Below are 19914 nucleotides of genomic sequence, written 5' to 3' on the forward strand. Positions count from 1 at the left end.
TGTAATCGACCGAGTCGTCAAGTTAAACATGCAGTCTTCAATTTGACCACTTGAACGAACGTACGTACGTACGTAGGCATATATTTAGTTTTTCGTTAACGTGGGCGATACATAGAAATCAAATAAATTATTCTGAGCTTTGACGTCATTGACATCATTCACATTTTTCAATGCCATGCTCTCTTCATTGTTTCTGGCGGGTATCAAAAACAAAACTTAGCAAAAACGTGATACACTGACATATATTTTTCCAACGGCATTTTACAATGTTATGCATAACTATTTTTTTTAATTATGGACTCCAGTCTGAAACATTTCTACTTTCTTTCTATATATAATTCGTTCGTTTCTGCGTAGTTTTCATCGGAATTGGAATTGAAATATTGAGAGAATTTTCCTATCCAGATCAATGTTTGCTATATTTTTAAACGGTCATTTATCTAGATGATAGAACGAGAGAGTCGAAGAGAAATATCGGTTTCGAAAATACACGCCTGTAACAGAGTCGTTTGAAAAACGGAATTAGCAAAAGACAGGTGGTGAAAATAAACGGAACGAAAGTTAGAGATACTTATAACGTTTGGCACTGGGTAAAATTTGGAAAAAGAAAGACGGAACAAAAATTTTTCAAATGACAAGGTGACCGAGCTGCATTGAATTGGAATGATTCCGGAACAACTCCTTCGAAACAATCACAAGATTTCTGATTTTTTTTTTCATAAATTTTAATCATTTCAATCGCATGAAAGTATCCTCTTCAATTTTCAATAAAAATTTCCGACTAGAGATGGAAGTGAGGAAAAATTAAGTATTTGATCTACGTGAATTTGAAACGTGGCGCAAAATTAACATAACTTGATTTGAGATACTAGTTATTTTCTTGCGCCTTGAGTCATTTTCAGCACTCTGTATATAGATACCAAGCAGTATTTCACGCCAAGTAAAATAATGGCAAGATGAACTGCAATATAAGTTAGAAAACAACTAAAAAATTTTTACGTTAGAGACTTTACTTTTGCAATTTTTTTTTTCCCAAGTAGCAGCCAAAGCTCTTCATAATCTGCTCCTGATTAGGTATTAAATCGATTGATTATCTGACGAAGAGTGAGTACAAAACAGGCAGGTTTATATAATTTAAACCACTGAATGACGAGCTTACTGAGAAAAGTGTATTATATAGACGTGACAATGCAAAAGCACAAATTTTACCGCCTGAGCTGCGCGCCAAGAGTTGCAACACTTTGCCAATCTTGCTAACCTTCCGGAAGCGGTTGGCTGCGAAAGCAGAACTTCTCTCCTATTCAAAAATATCACAAATTTTCCCATGCGTAACGCACTGTCCAGCCTACTATATATACATGATATCATTCTCCAACGACACATGAGATCCAACATCGAAAATTTATCGCAGAACCGAATGTATTAGTTGGCAAGAAAATAAATCTTGACTTGAGAGTGCACTTTAATTTACTCTCAAGATATGAATTACCACACGGGTGAACGAAAACGCGAAGATTTGTTGTCTCGAGAAACGGAAAAAACAGAAAGATGTTGATAGCTGGGTAGAAAAAATGAGGCTAGAAGTTAAATTCGTAAAATTAGAATATAAGCAAATATTTGCGCGCATATAGATTTCCTTTCAACGTGCAGTAGGTATAATCTCGCTTGAATTTATTACGACATATAATATGTATGCGGAGGGGAAGGGGGAGGGGGACGAATGGCGTGACCTTCGATTTTACGATCCAGCGAATTTAATCCTCTGGGCGGAAATAATAATAGTACGAAAAAAGAAGAAAAAAAAAATAAAGAGAATAAAAATTGAAAAAGATAAAAAAAAAAATGCTTCGTATGATTAAGTAGACGACGATTGAGCCTCACCTGTTCGATATCGTGCGTAGGCCGGGTCGCTTGAGGAAGGCGAAGAGGAGGGTCCCGTTGAGGAGGAAGGACCCGAAGAGGACGATCGTCCAAAGCACCATCGTGACCCACCATCCTCCACCTTCGGAACTCTCCGGCGCACCTCCATCCATTCATAAATAATTGTCCAACCCTGAAATCATAGAAAGACGATGCTGATTGTAGCTAAAGTCGATGAGCCAAAGAAACTATGTACGTAAGGATATTATGACAAGTGGAAGGAACGTATCAATGCGAGAGGAAAAATACGACACGTTTTTAACGTGATTTATCTTTCAAAGCATTTCTTTTAGTTGAAAAAAAAAAAGAAAACAAAAGAAATGGCTGGAGTGTGACGTGTTTATGCGTCACCGGAAACCATATCGCAATTTACGTTGGAGCGCGGTTCATTCGATTTGCACGAGAGTCATAACGGCACGGCGGAGCAAAATTTATAGGGATATGGTTTCGGAATTCGGTCTCATTTCCAACATTGTGAAATGGAATCGGTAGGTAGAATACATAACCGACTAATTTCCAATGCGTCCGGTTTATAGTCGGGGCAATCGTCAATATTTTGTATAAATTCCAGCCAATTTCCGGTGCCGGTTGGCACGGCCTCGCGCATATTGGAGCCCCATGCATGCGACCGTGTCAGCTTGAGGTGTCTTCGAATTTGATAAATGTAAATCTGAATCGGTAATTCTTGTATGAATATGACAATGAAAAGCAATGCAGGTCAAGATTCAACGATTACAATGGAATCGAAACATCGCGAGGCTTCGTTTGAACGCGGTATTTACGTATATAAAACGACGTCGATGGCGGTGTTTTTCCACCAATTAAAACGTCCAAAAAGCGGTATATATGTGTTAAGACAAATCGATCTCTCAGAAAAATGTATAGCATCTGGGACAAAGAATGAAACAATTAAATATATTATAATCGATCATTGATTTATGAGCTTAGCAATTAATTCTCTACCGCTAATTGACGAAGAAAATTTTCGTATACTATACCTATGCGACTTCTACACCTACGCGAAAGTTTGGCAAAGTTCCAATTTAACAATTTTTATTTTTTTTTTTTTTTATTTCATTCTATGAGATATAACAACCAAGAAATGACTTTCCATTTTCGTCATTATCACGTGATAAAACAAAAACAAAAATACCGCATTTCGCGTTGGCAAACTGTCGCTGCGAAACATAAACTCGATATCGGATGTGGTCATCGATTCCAGGAATGAATAAGTATCGAGCGAATGAAATTTTAAGCTTACGCACTAGCAGCCATGATGGATTCGATTTATCGCACCCGACACCTGTCCGATGATATTTTTCATTATAACTCATATTTTCGCACGATGTCACATTTCGGTTATAAAAATTATTACCGGCCGCTGTAGCACTAATTTTACTCGTTTACGTAAACCAGACTCTTTACAGATATGATAAGTGTTGCACATATGAAGCCAAGTTGAAAATAACGCTCTTTTTTGTCTATGACTAGACAAATTCACTCGACAGATAAATACATATACCTACACTAATTGCGTTCGATTCCAATTGATGAAAATCAATGACATGTTCACACCGGTGAGTGCAGAAAAAAAGTGAAATATTATCAAGTTTGGCGTAACTCATGTTGGAATACACTCAAATTTTGGTTGAAAAATACAAGGGATCTCTAATTTGAAATTGCAAATAAACCAATTCTGTTGGCCTGTCACGATTTATACTTCTCGCATTATTGTACCGCTGACATGCTGCAAGGCGGAAGTTTCGACTCAAACGATTCCAAAGACCGAGACATCGTTTGGGCAATAGCGGTAGAGACGTGAAAATTTGCTTGGCGGGATCCAGAAAACAAAATTATTCACGTCGTGTTTGTTGCGCGGCTGGTATAGAGTGGGAGTATGAAAAATGAGAGAGATTTGAGTCGAACCGAGAGTACCTTACCTAGTTATTATATTTAGAATACAGCATATAAGAAGAGGAAAAAAGGTGCGTCCACGTTTGAATAAAATGACAATTTTTCTTGAAATTTTGAGTCCCATCAACGAATAAGAAACACGCCTACGTTACGGCCTAAGGTGATATATTACATTCAAATGCTGGTTCCGTTGCGACCAGGAAATCTGGGGGCGCGATTCTCACACCAGAGTGGGCAGCGGTGGAAATTATACCAAGAAATTAAGATAAATAAATAAACGATTCAAGTCCACCAAAGAAGGCCTCGTTAGAAAATCAAGTTGTCTAAGTTGAATTGGTGGGAATTTCATAAACCCGAATGACCGCGAGACCACAGAGACCATCGGTGGATCGTATTTTTAAACGTTGTCACAGCAAGGAGTTGTTGATCTAAATAAATCTGCTCCTAGAGAAGCACCGTAAGGCTCCCGACATCGTTACACGTGGAAAAAGCTCTAAGTCTAGCCCAGACGGAAGGTTTCTGATAATTTTCGGTTGTTCAAGGAACACCGGGTTGAACAAACGTTTGACAATGAGCCAAATATAATAACGATGTAGGTACAGTTTTTCCCCGGCGTCGCTGATCCGTTGGACGCGTAACGAGTCCTGGACCATCTAGCGAAATACTTGTTTTCCCATCAAATTTATTTTTACGAATGAGACGTACCCAAGAAGACAGTCCGATTTCCGTGTCGTAACAAATCACCATCACTCCTTGGAACAGGATGACGAGTGGAAACGTCTTGAGCGGTTCGCTCTTCGTCTATTCGTAATAATAACGCGCTGCCCTAATCGAATTCTGTCTCGTTCATTAAACCGCTGACGGTGTCATAAAAGTAGAGATAGATGAGAAGATAGACTAGATTTCAGTCAATTCGTTGCGGCAAACTTTGCAAGCAAATATTTGAGTGGTTCCAATTTCAGTTAATTAAACAAGTCGCTTTAGCGGGTCAGAATACGTTTCTATTTAAGTTCCAGAAGGATGATTCGCCTCGAACGATCTCAACTGTTGACGATAATTAGCATGAAAATGTTCGGAAAATTTGCACATTCATGATTTTCCACGAGACTAGATATACAAGTTAAGAAACACAAGCGATTGACGGACAATGCTAGCAATTCTCTTCATCACCAGCGTTCCAAGAATAATTGAATCGAATGGCCGACGAATCGGCATCTCAAATCAGTTTCTCATCCGCGTAAGATGATTTCTGACTTGAAGATGCGGTTAGGAAAATAGCACTGCGCAAGCTCCCACAGCTTATACCTACATTAAAATCTATTATTCAAAAGAACTTGAAATCGATTCGAGTGAAAACGATGATGTAAATGTGCGAAGCATGAAGGTAGGTACCATTCAAAGCGTGCCTACGCATCCGGTGAAGCCTTTGCCACGACGATCGACGTCGTGACTTGAACGTGTGTCGGTTATTCATTAAATCCTGGCAGCGACAGCCGGCGGCTCCAGATTGTCTGCAATCCCTCTCATCAATATCTATATAACACTACTCTCGTAGTCGGTGCGGGTACCGACTTCAAGTGTCTTCCAATGGTCTCGTCATCCCACTCATAAGTATCACCGAAGCAAATGAACGGTGCCGTTCACCCGACTTCAGCCAATATTTCACTCGTAGGTGTGAGAATTTTTTCTTCTTTCACAATTCTTGCGTTACGAGTGACCAACGCATACCTAATGTGGTGTACAGTAATTACCTACTCACATCTTACCGCTGCACCGTAGCGCAGTCGCGATAATCTTTTTCTCTTATTTCTCAACGTTCAAAAAGTCGACGAATAGGTAGGTATATGCTTCCGATGCTTTGGTCGCCATTATAAAGAGCCATTCGCATTTCACGTGCTTTTTACGTGTTCAGCATCAGTTATAGTTAGCCTGTGCGTAATATTTCACATGTACATACAACTATACGTAAACGTGGTGGTAAAGGTAATTTTTAAACCAACGGAAGAGAGGAGAACAAGGTTATAAAAACAACTGATGCGGGTTGGTGGCTGTTGTCTACGTATGAATATACGTACATATAGGTATATACGATGCATGGTTAATATAAGTAGGTATAATGGGCATAAATGTTGTTGTGGAATACGACATTTGTATAACAACAAAGATGACTAATTGTGAAACGCGACCGCGGGTTACTGGCCAAATAATATTCGACAATGGATAAATTTCTACGAATGAAATTTTTAATAATTACCCGCGGGTATTCAAAGTCGCAATATTATATAAGATGCATGATACTAGACTTACCGCGAAAGTTTTATGTGTAACTTATATATTACCATGAACGGTGAGGAATCCATTTCGCAAGAACACACCGGTTAATCTACTCCTGTAAAACGATAAATAACAAACTCGGTGGAATAATGATTGATAAGATTAATCGATCATGCGATATTTTAATTACTACCTTAAACTCCGCCGCATAACGGGAAAAGTTGTGGCATATCATAACCGCTCTGTCATTCTGCACCGATCGAAGTTCAGCAAAGGTTTTTTTTTTTTCAAATATAAAACTAACTCGATGCAGCGTTATGGAATATTTAGACAAAAGGCTGAGACAGCAGCGGAAATATTCCACGAAATCTGTGTTCTAATAAAAATTTAAAACGATACTATTACACGCATAGAGTTTGATGGGAAAAAATGAACCCACTTCGTTCTATACAATACACCCAAAATATATCGCCTGCTAAATTGTGACTTGATAATTCGCCGACGGTTCGTTTTTCGCCAAGAAGAAATAACAATTTAAAACAATAAACATAACTAAATGGAAACTTTATACTGTGATATTAGGCATGTCGTTATAAAGGGAGGGGCGTTTCGTCGTGACGATTTATGAACCGATTTGCGGTATTGTTCCTCTTAAGAATCGTCACCTCATTCCATTATTATAAATTTCAAAATTTCCGAGAAAACAAATACTTTGAGATGGTAATCGGTGTATTTTTAGTTCCAACAACCGCAGGAACGAAGTATAATTAAGTAAAAGTACAGAATTCCAAGTGTGGTGTAAGCGTCGACGAAAAGAAGACCGATGAAGTTATATTGATTTCCTGATCGATGAACATACTGATAATTATTTCAATCAACGTCGATTTCTTTGTTCGTCAATAAACAGTGACAGCGCGATCATAATTGGCGGACGCTGAAAATCAAATGATTTCCCAAAGCGCTGAAACCCAGGCTGATTGTGATGTTGCGCCATAAACACCGTATGCTACCTACGTCTGTTACACACCATACGATCAATGCTACACGACGTAACGACCAGGGTTTCGGTTCAGCATTGAAAAACAGTCGATCCATTAGTCACCGTTACTGTTACCGCAGGTTTTCGTGTTATTTTCGGCTCTACGGAGTTATTTCAAGAGCTATATTCACTTCCGTTATACCATACAGCCAACCGGAAGGTCAGGACAAATATCTATAGTCGAATGTCGTCACGCGGGGACAATCAAGCCTTGACTGTTCTGCCTGAAAACAATCGGCTGCACGGTTTTTGATCACCGCATTAAGGAAAAACCTTTTGTTATATCCAACCGACATTCGTGCGCAATGATTGGAAATGTAAGAATAATTTCATTTGCGAACTGAAATGAAATAGCAAAGCCTTCTGTATATGAGTAACACATCGAACCTGTGTGTATAATTAAAGGTGATTAAATCGCGAGAAAATTGACGAACAGTTGTAAAATTTAAATATATTATAACGAGGTACGTAAAAGACTGTACAGAGCGTGAGTTTCATTAGTTTATTTGATTTCTTGTTACATGTTCGTTTATTCTTTCATCGGCTGTCCAATAGACCGGGACGGTGAAAATTGTCGTATAGTCGGTTTTTTTTTTCTTTTTTTTTTCGCGTAATTATAACAACTCGAGCCGCTTCCGTTTCCGTCACGTAACACCGAGCTTCGACCTTATTCGGATCACTGCATGCCAGCGGCGAATCAATCGCGAAGAAAAGAATAATTAGAGAGAATTAGAGATTAGAGGATACTGTGGGATAAACCGATCAATATAGTTCCGGGAAAATTATATACTGGAACAACGACTGTAAAGTTTATTACACCCCGCAACTGTGTCTTTAAGTTATGCAGCAGCATTGCTTTAGTTGCACAGAGAAATAAACAGAGTCAAGGATCGATTATAACTAGTGTCTTGCGTAAGTCGGAGTAGGCATATCGAATTATTATATGCACGGTGGTGAACACTTATGCGGATAAACTGCGTCTGCGATGTAATAATAATTACGTACCTACCTACAGCGCAACTCGAAAGCAAGAAGATTTTTTAGTTTTTATTTTCTCTCTGCGATGTTAGGCGAAAAAAATAATTCCGCAGCTGATTTCCTCCAGTCCGGTAAAATAATGAAAATTGCGGTCCGATTATTCGCGGGAGTTTAAGAGAAGCTGGAAATTACTCTAACGACTTAAGTCATTCGACAAGAAGGTCATGTTGATACCTATACACCTCGCGCACGTAAATCCGGTCACAGGTGAAGAATTGGGTCGCTTATGGTATACATATATAGTTAACCGTGAATAACAAAGCCAGGAGTTTAACTTTCGTTCGGTATAATATCAGCTGAATACAAAATCCAAGTACAACAACCGTAACGAACGAGAATCGCAAAAAGGCAGCTGAGCGATTTACGTCATAGCGTTGAAAATTGCTTTACCATGCGAACTTCGTACGCAGAAGAAGAATAAGAAGCCACTCGAGTCGAACAATGAATAAATATATATATATATATATATATACATATAGAATATATGTATAATTACAGTAGACGTCGATTATTATTGCTGTATAGGGAACGGAAAGAAGGGCGTAAAAAAAAAAAAATTCATTTTTACTTTAATACTATCACGAAATTTTGTGAAAAACATATTTTTTTTATGGCAATATGCCAACATGGCTAAATCTATTACGTAGATAACAATTATTATTCTTCTTCCCTTTGTTAATCGGGAATATCTAACTATTTGCTGAGTTCAAAATAGACATACGAGAAGCATATTTATACACTGCATTCTGTTATGATCACATAAAGGTCGCGATGTGTCAGTGAGTGACCGGCGTTGATTCGAAACTCTTCGATGATTGATTTCCACGTTATGGGCAAGATGCAGGGCAGATGCACTATGTGTTCGCAATTATTGCGCAGATCTGCATCACGCGTTGAACGGTATGGCGAAATAGCGCGACACTGATGTTTTCAATATGCAGAAAGACTCGGTACGAAAAATATGTTTTTGGAAAACAGCTTTTTCTATTCAAAATGAGTCTGTCAGAAACCTTTTAAACAATTTTCACACTGCGAAAACGGGTGTCAGCTTACAGCAATCGCGATTCACGCTTTCTTGCAAATAACAACTTTGGCAATAATTATGAAATACTTTTCGACTCTGTGTAGCAGTTCCGGTTTCTTTTCTTTTTTTTCTTTTTCTTTCCTTTTTCTTCGTCTTGATCTCAGTTTTACAGATTTATCATGAAAATCACTGTAAATCAATCGACGCAACATTCATTTCTAATGCTAAAAGAACAAATTTATTTATTACCCATTGCGAACCGCAAATCGTGTCGCGAGATTTCTTTCTCTGGGTTTAGTCCAATTTTTTCGGCTCAAATATAAATATACTATATATATATATATATACAATCATTGTGGAATATAATATATATAATCATGTACAAAAATAGAAGAATACGATAAGGAAAAATAAGATCTTAGAACACGATTAATAAAACAGTGAAATGACGTACGCGCAAAAATCTCTCGTCCAACTAGCGGAAATCAATGGACATTATTGAACAGGTATCGCCGTGCATTCTATTGAGCATAAGTATATTATAAATCGATAATAGCTCAAGCATCTGTGTATAAATCCTACCGCATTGTGTATCAAATTTCGTGACTCAGTATTTTTAACTCGCTTCTGGTTTAAACCCCGAGGTCAAATTTCTGCACTGCCGGTACAATGTAGGTATAATATGATTACATGCACGGTGTGCAGTATGGCAATTGAAGAATTTCAATAAATTCTTCCGGCACGTGTTACGCACAGGAATCAATAACCAAATATCAAACCATCGTGAATGTTAAAGTCGGAATAAAATCTCGAAAATCGCGCTAAACAGCGTACCTACGAATAATAATTAATTAGTTCGCTTTTTTAGCTAGTTTTTCGGTAAAAATTAACGACAAGACCTCGTTTTTAGCAATGCCAACCCCAATGGTAAGAAAAAATAAACAAAAAAAAAACACAGATTAAAAAACCTGAATGTTCCAGTTAGGTACATTATGAATAGATAAAGATCTCGGTTAGAAAAAAAATCTCTGAAAACTATCACTTAAAATTCCATCCTTTTTGCAGAAATTGTTTTTTCCGACGAGTGCAACTGTCGTCTCTATAATATATACATGTAGTATATTATAGGCACATATGATATACATATATAACAAATTATTTAGACTCAAAATGAATTCAATAGACGCGATGACAAGAATTACGCCTGCATATCCACTGAAACTGCGTTGAAATTCTGCCACGTGGCATAAGTATGTACAATGGAAATGTATGTATATATATATATATATATATGCAGATACACATAATACATGTATAGGTATATACCTAGGCATGATTTAGAGACGTCCACGTGTCTCGATGCAATGCGTGGAAAATATCCAGCGGCGCATAAAGTGGGCAGAATCATCATCATCGTCTCTTTATCTCCGCGCGTGTATATCTAAGAAATTATATTTATAGATACATACATTCATACGCGAAGGCAAGAAGATCGAAGGAAGTAATTGGAGTTAAATTTAGTGGAAAATATGGGATGAGCTCTACGTACCTACGGCCTGATACGAAAGCTGCCTCATGACCGCCAATTATCCCACTGGCCTAAATCTTCTCGACCCATTTAATCCCCCCACCCCCCGCCGCCACCACTTCCTTTCCCACAGGCTGATCCCGTTCGATTTATGCAACTGCAGCTTTTTCTTCTTTTTCCATCGTAACGCCACGTGTTTATAACAATTCCTCAACAGAGGTGAGTGAAGATTTTTACCAAATAAAATGCAAAGTAACGATGAAACTAAATGAAAAAGTAATGATAACGATGTATAATTTAATTTTAAACTAAGTTACGTTAACGATAGGACTCTGTCACGATGTTGAAGTAAGTGACGTTAACGTCACGAAACATGAGTCAATTTTCGAATGACTTTCTGAAAGTCGGCTTTTGAAAAATATCGGTGTTTTTGGTTCAGTTAGATTTGATTAATTGCATACAATTCAAAGTAAAGACTTTTACCTGAACGTGTATCGTTACAGTAACGTTACTAACTAATGGATAAATTAGTTGTTGTTTTCTTCAGTATCGTAACGTCTTCCGCAATACCGATAGAATCTAACTATTATATTTTAATAAACCTCTACGATACCTGTATATGCATAGAATAATCCAATCCGTATCACTCACACGTATATGGAGGGGGGAGAAAAAAAAAATGCAAGACTCGGCGTTTTATTGCGCAGAGTCGAAATTTTACTACCGGGTCTATTACGCCTGCGGAATGGACAATCTTGCATGCGATACCTGATGTATTATACTTACATGATATTATACATAGTGTAAGGTATAGGCTGGAAGTGAAGCGAGAGAAGGTCAGATCGTAATATCGATCAAAGTATAAACGCCGTTTGAAAAGCCTTTCTCCTGGTACTTAACATTAATATGTACTGGACGAATTTTTTAACAGAATATATTATATATTTTATTGCAGAAATATTGCAAAAAGTTTTCGAAAAAATTGGCGAACGGCCCGTGAAATCGAATGTGATAGAAATTACACGATTCATTAGTTTCATACACTTCGGAGAGAATTGGATTTGTAAAAGTCAGGGCTGAATGCAGCAGGGCGCTGAAGAAGAAACGGAAACACGAGAAGAACAAGAATAAGAAAAAGAAGAAAGCCACGATTTATAAAGAGACGAAGACTAAACACAGAAGGTGATATCGATCCAATATCTCCGATTCAACTCTAGACGTTTCGCGCTCCGCGGTTAGAATATACTGAAAACGTTACAAAAGCGAATCCAGTTTTGTAACAAATTAACTTAAATGTAAAATTAACATTCAATTGTGGTAAAAATTCACGATTCGATTAGTTAAAACCTGCAATTCGCGAATAAAACCTTCAACAGCATATACGCTGCATTTTTGTTTCTATATAAATTCATATTCAACAATCAGCGTTCAAAACTTTGGATTAATAGTGACAATCTGGCTTATACTAATGACCGTTAATTCACATTCCTCGCTTAACGTATCGCTTTGTTTTCTACCGCGTTCTAATGTGTAATATAATGTAGGCATATTAAAAAGAAAGAACAAGATAAACAAACACAAAAAAAAAAAAACACCGAGTTTCCCGTTAGGCGTATCGTCCAGAAATTGCGTCTGTCTAAATCTGCTTTGTATGAAACGCTCGTCAATAGACAGTGAAGAAAATTCTGAAAGACGAAAAGGACGATCCTGCGATTTTCAGAATGTCAGAAGCCTCGATCATCTGTTAATTGTATAATAAGAAAAAAAAAGTGAAATCACTGAGATCGTTTTTCTTAATCAAAAATCATGGATTTAAAAACGATTGAAGAAGACGACTTAGTACTGTGCAGTAAAAAAATCGTTCCACGTGTTTCAACATCCTTTTTTAAAATTCTGAATATTGAAACGAAAAAAAAGGTACGTCACAATTTTTAACGGCATGACCTGAAAAGCTTCGACACACTGCGGTGAGAGTGGAAGTGGGTGAAAATTACGTGACACATAATATTATACATTCAACAAGTGAAACTGTTTCGAGTTCCGTTGAAGTTACATTGATTGCTCAATTTCTTTGCCAAAAATAGCAGGCGACCTGATACGTATTTGCGTAGTGATCGTATAATGCAAGACATAATTTGTGAAAAATTGGTCAAACAAGTAGTAGGTATAATGTCTAAAAAACGATAAACAGAAAGAAAAGTCTATAATAATAAATCGCGTCGACTCAATAGTGCTGCATGCATGAGATGAAGCTGTAAAAAGGCATTGGCTTTGATTTCTTCAAGTGTAGACAGCCTACCTCTGTATTCCATTGACGAGCAGATAGGCGCCAAATTTAAATTCGTATACAACGCATAACGATGGTTAAAATCGACGAAGATACGAGATCCTTCAATGGCCATTCGCAACTGAAGAATTTGTGCCAGGGACTGATTATAGAAAGTTAAATATTTCCAACTCATGAAGCATGTGCTTGCAATACGTAATCAGAAAATAACACTCGCTACTTGTGCGCAAAAATAATTTTCGTTTCATTGCTGATGTTTGCTGTTTTCATTTTTATCTTTTCTTTCTTTTTTTAGTCGTTTTTTTCTTCTTCTATTTCATAGAGCCTTCGCAGACCTTTACGCAATTCATATCTCCGCGATTCCGAAGGACTTTTATTTTTTAAGGTCAGACTATGTATGTACGTAGGTACGTGGATGACATAAGTTTTCGCGGAAAAATATAAATAAAACACTTTGATCTAAATCTGTATACTGTAAATTTTTGTTCTGTGTTCGTCTCTTATAATTTGTTATTCTTTATTTTTCCGTTCCTTATTGTCTACTCTCATTGATTATTCAAGTATTCTACGTACTGCATAATTGTCGAATAAATAACACGTGCAGATTTTCTACAGATACGGTGTTAAGCACGACTCACTGATCATTGTCCGCAACTTGCGTACGGAAATTGTTTACATTTAATACGCAACAGCTGATCCACATCAAGCGCATAATTAACATTGCTGTGTGTAGAAACTTGTTCGTTACATACACTACGCAATTTCGTTTTAGAGTCGATACAAGGCATGTAGTCGAAACGTCGAAGGAAAGTTTTCACTTATTCTTCACGCGTGAAAGAAACAATTATGTAGGTATTTTATTACAAGATGAAATCCAAGATAAATTGCTACGTTTCATTTTCCGTCCATTCGTACGATGGGCATCCAAAAAATAGTAAATTCAATTATTCAAATTATGAATGATGGGAAGAATTATGTTAAAAAAAGTTTTTACAGACTTTGTACCTCACAAAATGTGAAGCTATGTCCTAATTTGAACGATATTATGCACAAGATCGTTACATTATTTCAACTTCGATTGGGGGTTGAGAATACAAAAAAAAAAAAGAAAGAGAAACCTTCCAGTGAAAATAAAAAAAAAACAAGATTTTTCAGGAATGATTGCACTCCTTGCAGTCGTGTGAAAAAAGCACGGCACATGTCGAGAACCGCGTTATAAAAATGGATGGGAATAAAAATAAAAATAAAATTATGAAATTGGAACACTGAACGAGGTCAAAATCGTTTATAACTTAACTGCAGAGAACACGGGGTTGTCTGATCTCCATTCGTTGGTACCTCATTTAATGACTAAGAATTTCCGGTCGATACGATAACGTTACAATCAGCTGCAGCGAAAGGTGCACCGTAACTTCTACAAAGAATAAGTACGTCGTTATTAACCGAGTCCTTCGAAGGAGGTGTAGATAGATATGTGGTGGGGTTGAAGTTCTGAATTTCAAAAGTTCCGGAAGCGGCAAAAACGGCTCAAATTTCCGAAATACAAGATTCGTAAGATTCGAGTATAGACAGATCAAAATTCCGAAGAAAAATGTTTCGATGAAGTGAAATTCCGAACGTTAGAATCTCCTCACACAGCGTAGTTTACTCAACGAGAGGATGTAAAAAATCAGAACAAACCGAAAATCAAAATGGCCAGGATCGTAAAAGTAAAAATATCAAAAATCCCAAAGGAAGAAAGATCAAAGTGGCGATGTATCCGCAAGCCAGAAATTCACAGAACTGAAAATCTTCCATCATTCAGATTTTTAAAGTTCCTTATTTTCGAGCCATTATTTAGTTTCGGACCATTTGAAACTTTGATGGTTCGTCACTGAAAAATTCGGAATTTGGCGCTTTCAGAACTTTTCAAATTCGGATTTTCAACCCCGCCCCGTACATACTTAAAATAAACGTTTTAGACACGATATGTAATAAAATGTAATGGTGGCTAATTTTGAGAAAGAAAATCCAGAATTTGTTTACTCCCAGCAGCGAAGACCAAATCATTACAGAATAATACTCGAAAAACCGCAAATATCTCTCACTGCGAAATACGAGTGGAATCCATTCAAATTGATGCTTAACCCACCGACACGCGCGGATTGCTCCCACGCGTGCCGCCAATTTATCGCGTATAATTTACATATTTATATGGGGTATTACGTGCCAATTTAACCTGGCTCCGACCCTTGACCACTCTGACTTGGCTCATGATTTTTTATACGATTGCTTTCACTCTCAGAAATTTTTGAAATCGATGTGAAATATGTAAAATTTTTGAAAACGAATATATTGATCAACACAGTTCAAAATTCTGAAAAATTCTGTGTCACGTATAAAAATTTTTAAACTTCAAGCCGGGGTGAGTCGACGTTTCTTGCATTTTTCTCTCTTTTTTCGAAAAAAAAACTAAGTGCGTTCGAAAGTCAAAACTTTCTTTATAAATTATACGATTTATACAAACTAGTCTTTATAAATTTCGAATTTGTCAATTCCGTTGTCACGAGTCAATCACTTCTCAAATTTCGCGAGTTTTGATTTATCCCTCTTTCCGAAATCAAATACGTCTGTGCAGTCTTCTTGTTTTACTGTAACAACCACGCGATTTAAAGATTCAGTAATAAACATATATTAGGCACACCAAGAGGCCTTCCGTTGTCTCAGTTCTTTAAACAGCCGGCAGAATTTATTTATGAAACGGTCGATTGACGTGTATTTTAAAATCCCACTTTAACCGGTTTATTATTTTTTCTTCGCCCGTCATTCGACATGCTTTTACAATCTAGACTCTACGTATAATACAATATATATATAACGATCGAAGATGAATCGCCAAGTCGAAGCGGAAAAATCGGTGCAGATGTGCGACAGTGATCGTGGCCACGAATCAACGATGAAACGAATTAATTATTACTAGCAAAATATTGATCAAAGAATCTGCGCACTTGCTCACATATTTGTAATGTTGAAATAATTTTTGGAGACGACTTGGATCCACACTTAATCATTTTTTTATTCCCATAAGTACATAAGAATTTACTGCCCGACCGTTGAATGAAATTTTTCTTCTCTCCTGAGTGAATAAAAAAAGAAAACCGTGAATGTAGTTGCTAAAAAAATTTTTCGCGACGAGCCCGATCCATTGAAATTAGGAATAACGCAAAATCCATATATTATTCCAATGCTGGTTATCTCGGTGGCCTCGAGGCTTAGGTAGGTACACAGAACCCCGAACGAAAGGCACTCACTCTGCGGAGTCAACTTCCGGGTATCGATTAGGAAAGTCTGGCAAATGCGTAATATTTCACTTGTCCATCCAATCTGCAACTTTATGGGTGATTTTTTCCACCCATAAATCAAAATTTCAAATTTATTGATACCAGATAATTTACAAATGTAGGAACAACAGCAAGTGAAATCCTATATAGACTGATATGATATCTTACATTAAACTTAAAAACTAAATAACAAAATAACGATTGACGATAGTCCCGAGCGAATAACTTGTCAATCAGAAAATTACCCACTAATTAAGCTTCGGGAATGAAGAACCCGGAATTCCTTGATTGGTATCAATTTTTCATTCCTGATAAATCCTTGATTCTACACCGGCCCCTCGTCTGATTATCCGTATTTCACGGTGAAATGTTTTTTGTCGCATTTTTTTTGTAAAGGTCGCGTATAAATTTTATCACAGACGCGGTAGTTACAGCTAGAATCATATAATGACCGACTAGTCTGGTTGTAAGCGAGCCAGATATCGAATGATGCGGAACCGCGAAACAACTCGCCAGAGTAAACAATATTATTCCTTCCCGTCGCGTCAACTTTTTAATATTCAACATTGAAATTTTCCTCAACATAGTCAAGAAATTTATCACGAACAAAATCCGAAATTCAAACAATGATAAAGAAATGAACGTAAAAACCATACATCGACGAAGTCGTCTTCAACTTCATCGCAATTATTATTATTATACATCCGTGACGACTTTTAATAAAAATTGAAAAATGAATCCATCAATTACACGCGCGCGTATATCTTCTTCGTTTTATAAATCAAATACCACATAATCGTTGCAAAATTTTTCCATACGAGATAAATGGTTTAAAAAAAAAAAACCAATAAATAAAGAGAAAAAGCTTTGTCTGATTACAAGAGAAAAAAATGGTAGATATTCTCACCGTTTTTCCAGTCTGTTGCCAAGTATTCGTATGTATATGTATACCTATAAGATGCCATGCAGTTGAATTCCTGGCACGATACGCACCTTGATATTACACAGACAAGCCAGTGTATACATAATACAATGATTCACGAGGCACATGACGTGTATATACAAGTAGATGCTTCAAGGTATGCGAGCTTATAACTACACGGCTAATTGCCGTGGAGAAATGGCCCAATTGTCCTGGTCGATAGGGCGTAAAAATGGTCATTGCCGTCTGATCGTACAAGTATATAGACTAGAAAATTTTCCACTCTCCTCTATTATACGTATAGATCAGAAGGTATGAGTTAAACTTTCACAGTTTAGCCAAGATTTTGTCTAGGCGAATTGTAACGTAGTCGTATTAATGGATCCGTTGTAAAAAATGGATTATTCTTCGTTTAACTTTAAGGAAATTTGTATACTTAATCAATGCTAACATTATATTACAAAAGTATTAATGAAAGTTAGTAATTAAATGCGTCAATGTTTTGGTTCTTTCACAGAATTTTTTTCACCCGTATATAGTATTATGTATACGTACGTATATTATGAATAATTCTAAACAAATGACACACGATATAACATACAAATGTATTTACTTATTCTTTCAAATTTACTCAAGTTTCTATATCGCATCGATTATACACCCAACGCCTCTAAACACTGATTGAGAGAAAACCGGTTAATATTTGTCGCGGGAAAAATCGGCATGTCATCGAGTGGGAGAAAAAAAAAACAACAACAACAAATAAACGAAAAAAACAAAATTTATGTTACGAGGAATATTGGGTATAATACAAACTAGATATCTCTAGAAAAATTGGAAAGAAAAAGAAACCAAATGGAAAGAGTGGCTCCTCAGAAAAAATTCTACTTCAATTTTTTTCTTTTTTAACGCATGGTTTATCAAAAGGATCAACGAAATATTTGGCCTTCCATTATCACGTGTATGCTCAATTGTTTACAATGCATGAGAAAAGCACCGGCTTTACAAGCCTTTCCGATATGGAGTAAACAGGTATAACAATACACGCTTGATTGAACAATTTTCCCTCTCTCAGCATATGTGTATAATATACATGTTATACATGCATAGCCGAACCGAACACGCTTCATTGGATAATAATAATTGGGGCAAAATTTTTTTTTTCTTTTTTTTTTTAACTATCGAAATTGATTGAACGATGAAACGCAACGTGTTGTGCAAAATCGCAAAAAATGGATAGAATAAATAATGAAAAAAAAAATATCCATATTTAAAATACAGGATCGTGTAATTCCCAAGGAATTTTTACTTCGGTGTGGTATTTTTATTGTGAAAATACTGGTGTGAGATATAACGAAAACGAAGAAGAAAAAAAAGAAAGGATATTCAAACTGTAAACGGGTAAAGTAATTCGGTCGGTTAATTACATCAGCGCGAAGAAGCACTCGTAGGTTATTTTCCGCATAACGTTGGCTGCGAACTAACAAAAATGAATATGCTTTTACTGTATTGTCGCGACGACGCTGCTGACGGTAGTGACGTAATTTACCTCTGCAAAGTGGCATTGATGGCAAAATGCCATGATCACATATCCCAAGACCTCCTCCTTCCTCGGTGGGCCTCGACATTCGTTCACGCAAAAATGGAAGAAATGAAGATGAGAAGAAAAAAAAAGAAAAAGAAAAAAAAAAAACGACGCAGCAATATCAGTTTATTTTTCGGTTTAGAGCGTAATATTTCCTCGTGTCGATAAATCTGAACAAATTTCTGTATGATGCTTAAATTTTTTCTTTTAAACTTGAACATTATTTTCACATTCTGTTTCTTGTAGACGGTTCACAAGTTTCCCTGCAATATCTGCTCAAAGATATTTGTCAATGGCGAACAATATTACGCGTTACGAATTGTAAAGTAATTATTTCTCAATAAAATTATATTATTATATTATAAATATATAGAGTATATATACGTGTACTAAATATCAAAGTTCTCACTGACAAATTGATGAAATTAATCATGACAAGAAGAAAAAAAAAAATATATCGAATAGATGGTGCGTATGAATATTAAACGGACGTTGAAATTAGTGTTTCGTTCGTATAAAACTTTTGCACCTCTGTGACAGCTGCGGGGGAGATCTAGCCGTTGTTGTAATCATCACAAACAATTTAAATAATAAGAGAGAAAAAGTTATTGAATAAATTTTGTATTAGGCGGTATAATTCAAGCAGCATACCTCGTACCTGGATGAAGGTTGACTGCAAGGTATGCGAATAAAAACGCGAATTAGTCATCAATCAGACAATTGCGTTACGATAAAATGTGATCGGAACGTCTTTCTCCATATAAGACCGTTTATAAGCGAATAGGTATATCGAGGATGAACCGACTGGAGTGAAAGCAATGTTACACCGCAAAAGAATGCTGAAAATATTTAATAAAAGCAGTGACACGTGGCCACGTATAAGGCATTCAAAAAACAAGCTTAAAAAGAAATAGAGAAAGAGAAAGAAAAAGAAAAAGAAAAAGAAAAACGAAGGTTACCGCCACACTTGACATATTTGAGAATTTCCGAGGCAAAGTCGTAGGTATGCACACATACACACACATATATACGTATAATTATACATATTTAAGTAGGAAAAGGA

General features: G+C 36.6%; 1 protein-coding gene across 1 annotated transcript in view; it reads right to left on the bottom strand.

Moving 5' to 3' along the window:
* LOC124407362 overlaps positions 1–19914 on the bottom strand; it is a 44316-nt gene that overhangs the window by 4504 nt on the left and 19898 nt on the right. Inside the window, exon 2 of the mRNA XM_046883435.1 lies at positions 1882–2053. Within this exon, the coding sequence (XP_046739391.1) occupies positions 1882–2033 (152 nt within the window). The 5' untranslated portion in view covers positions 2034–2053. The remainder of the gene's footprint in view (positions 1–1881; positions 2054–19914) is intronic.

This window comes from Diprion similis, chromosome 6 (genome assembly GCF_021155765.1).
Source record: "Diprion similis isolate iyDipSimi1 chromosome 6, iyDipSimi1.1, whole genome shotgun sequence".
Lineage (NCBI taxonomy): Eukaryota > Metazoa > Arthropoda > Insecta > Hymenoptera > Diprionidae > Diprion > Diprion similis.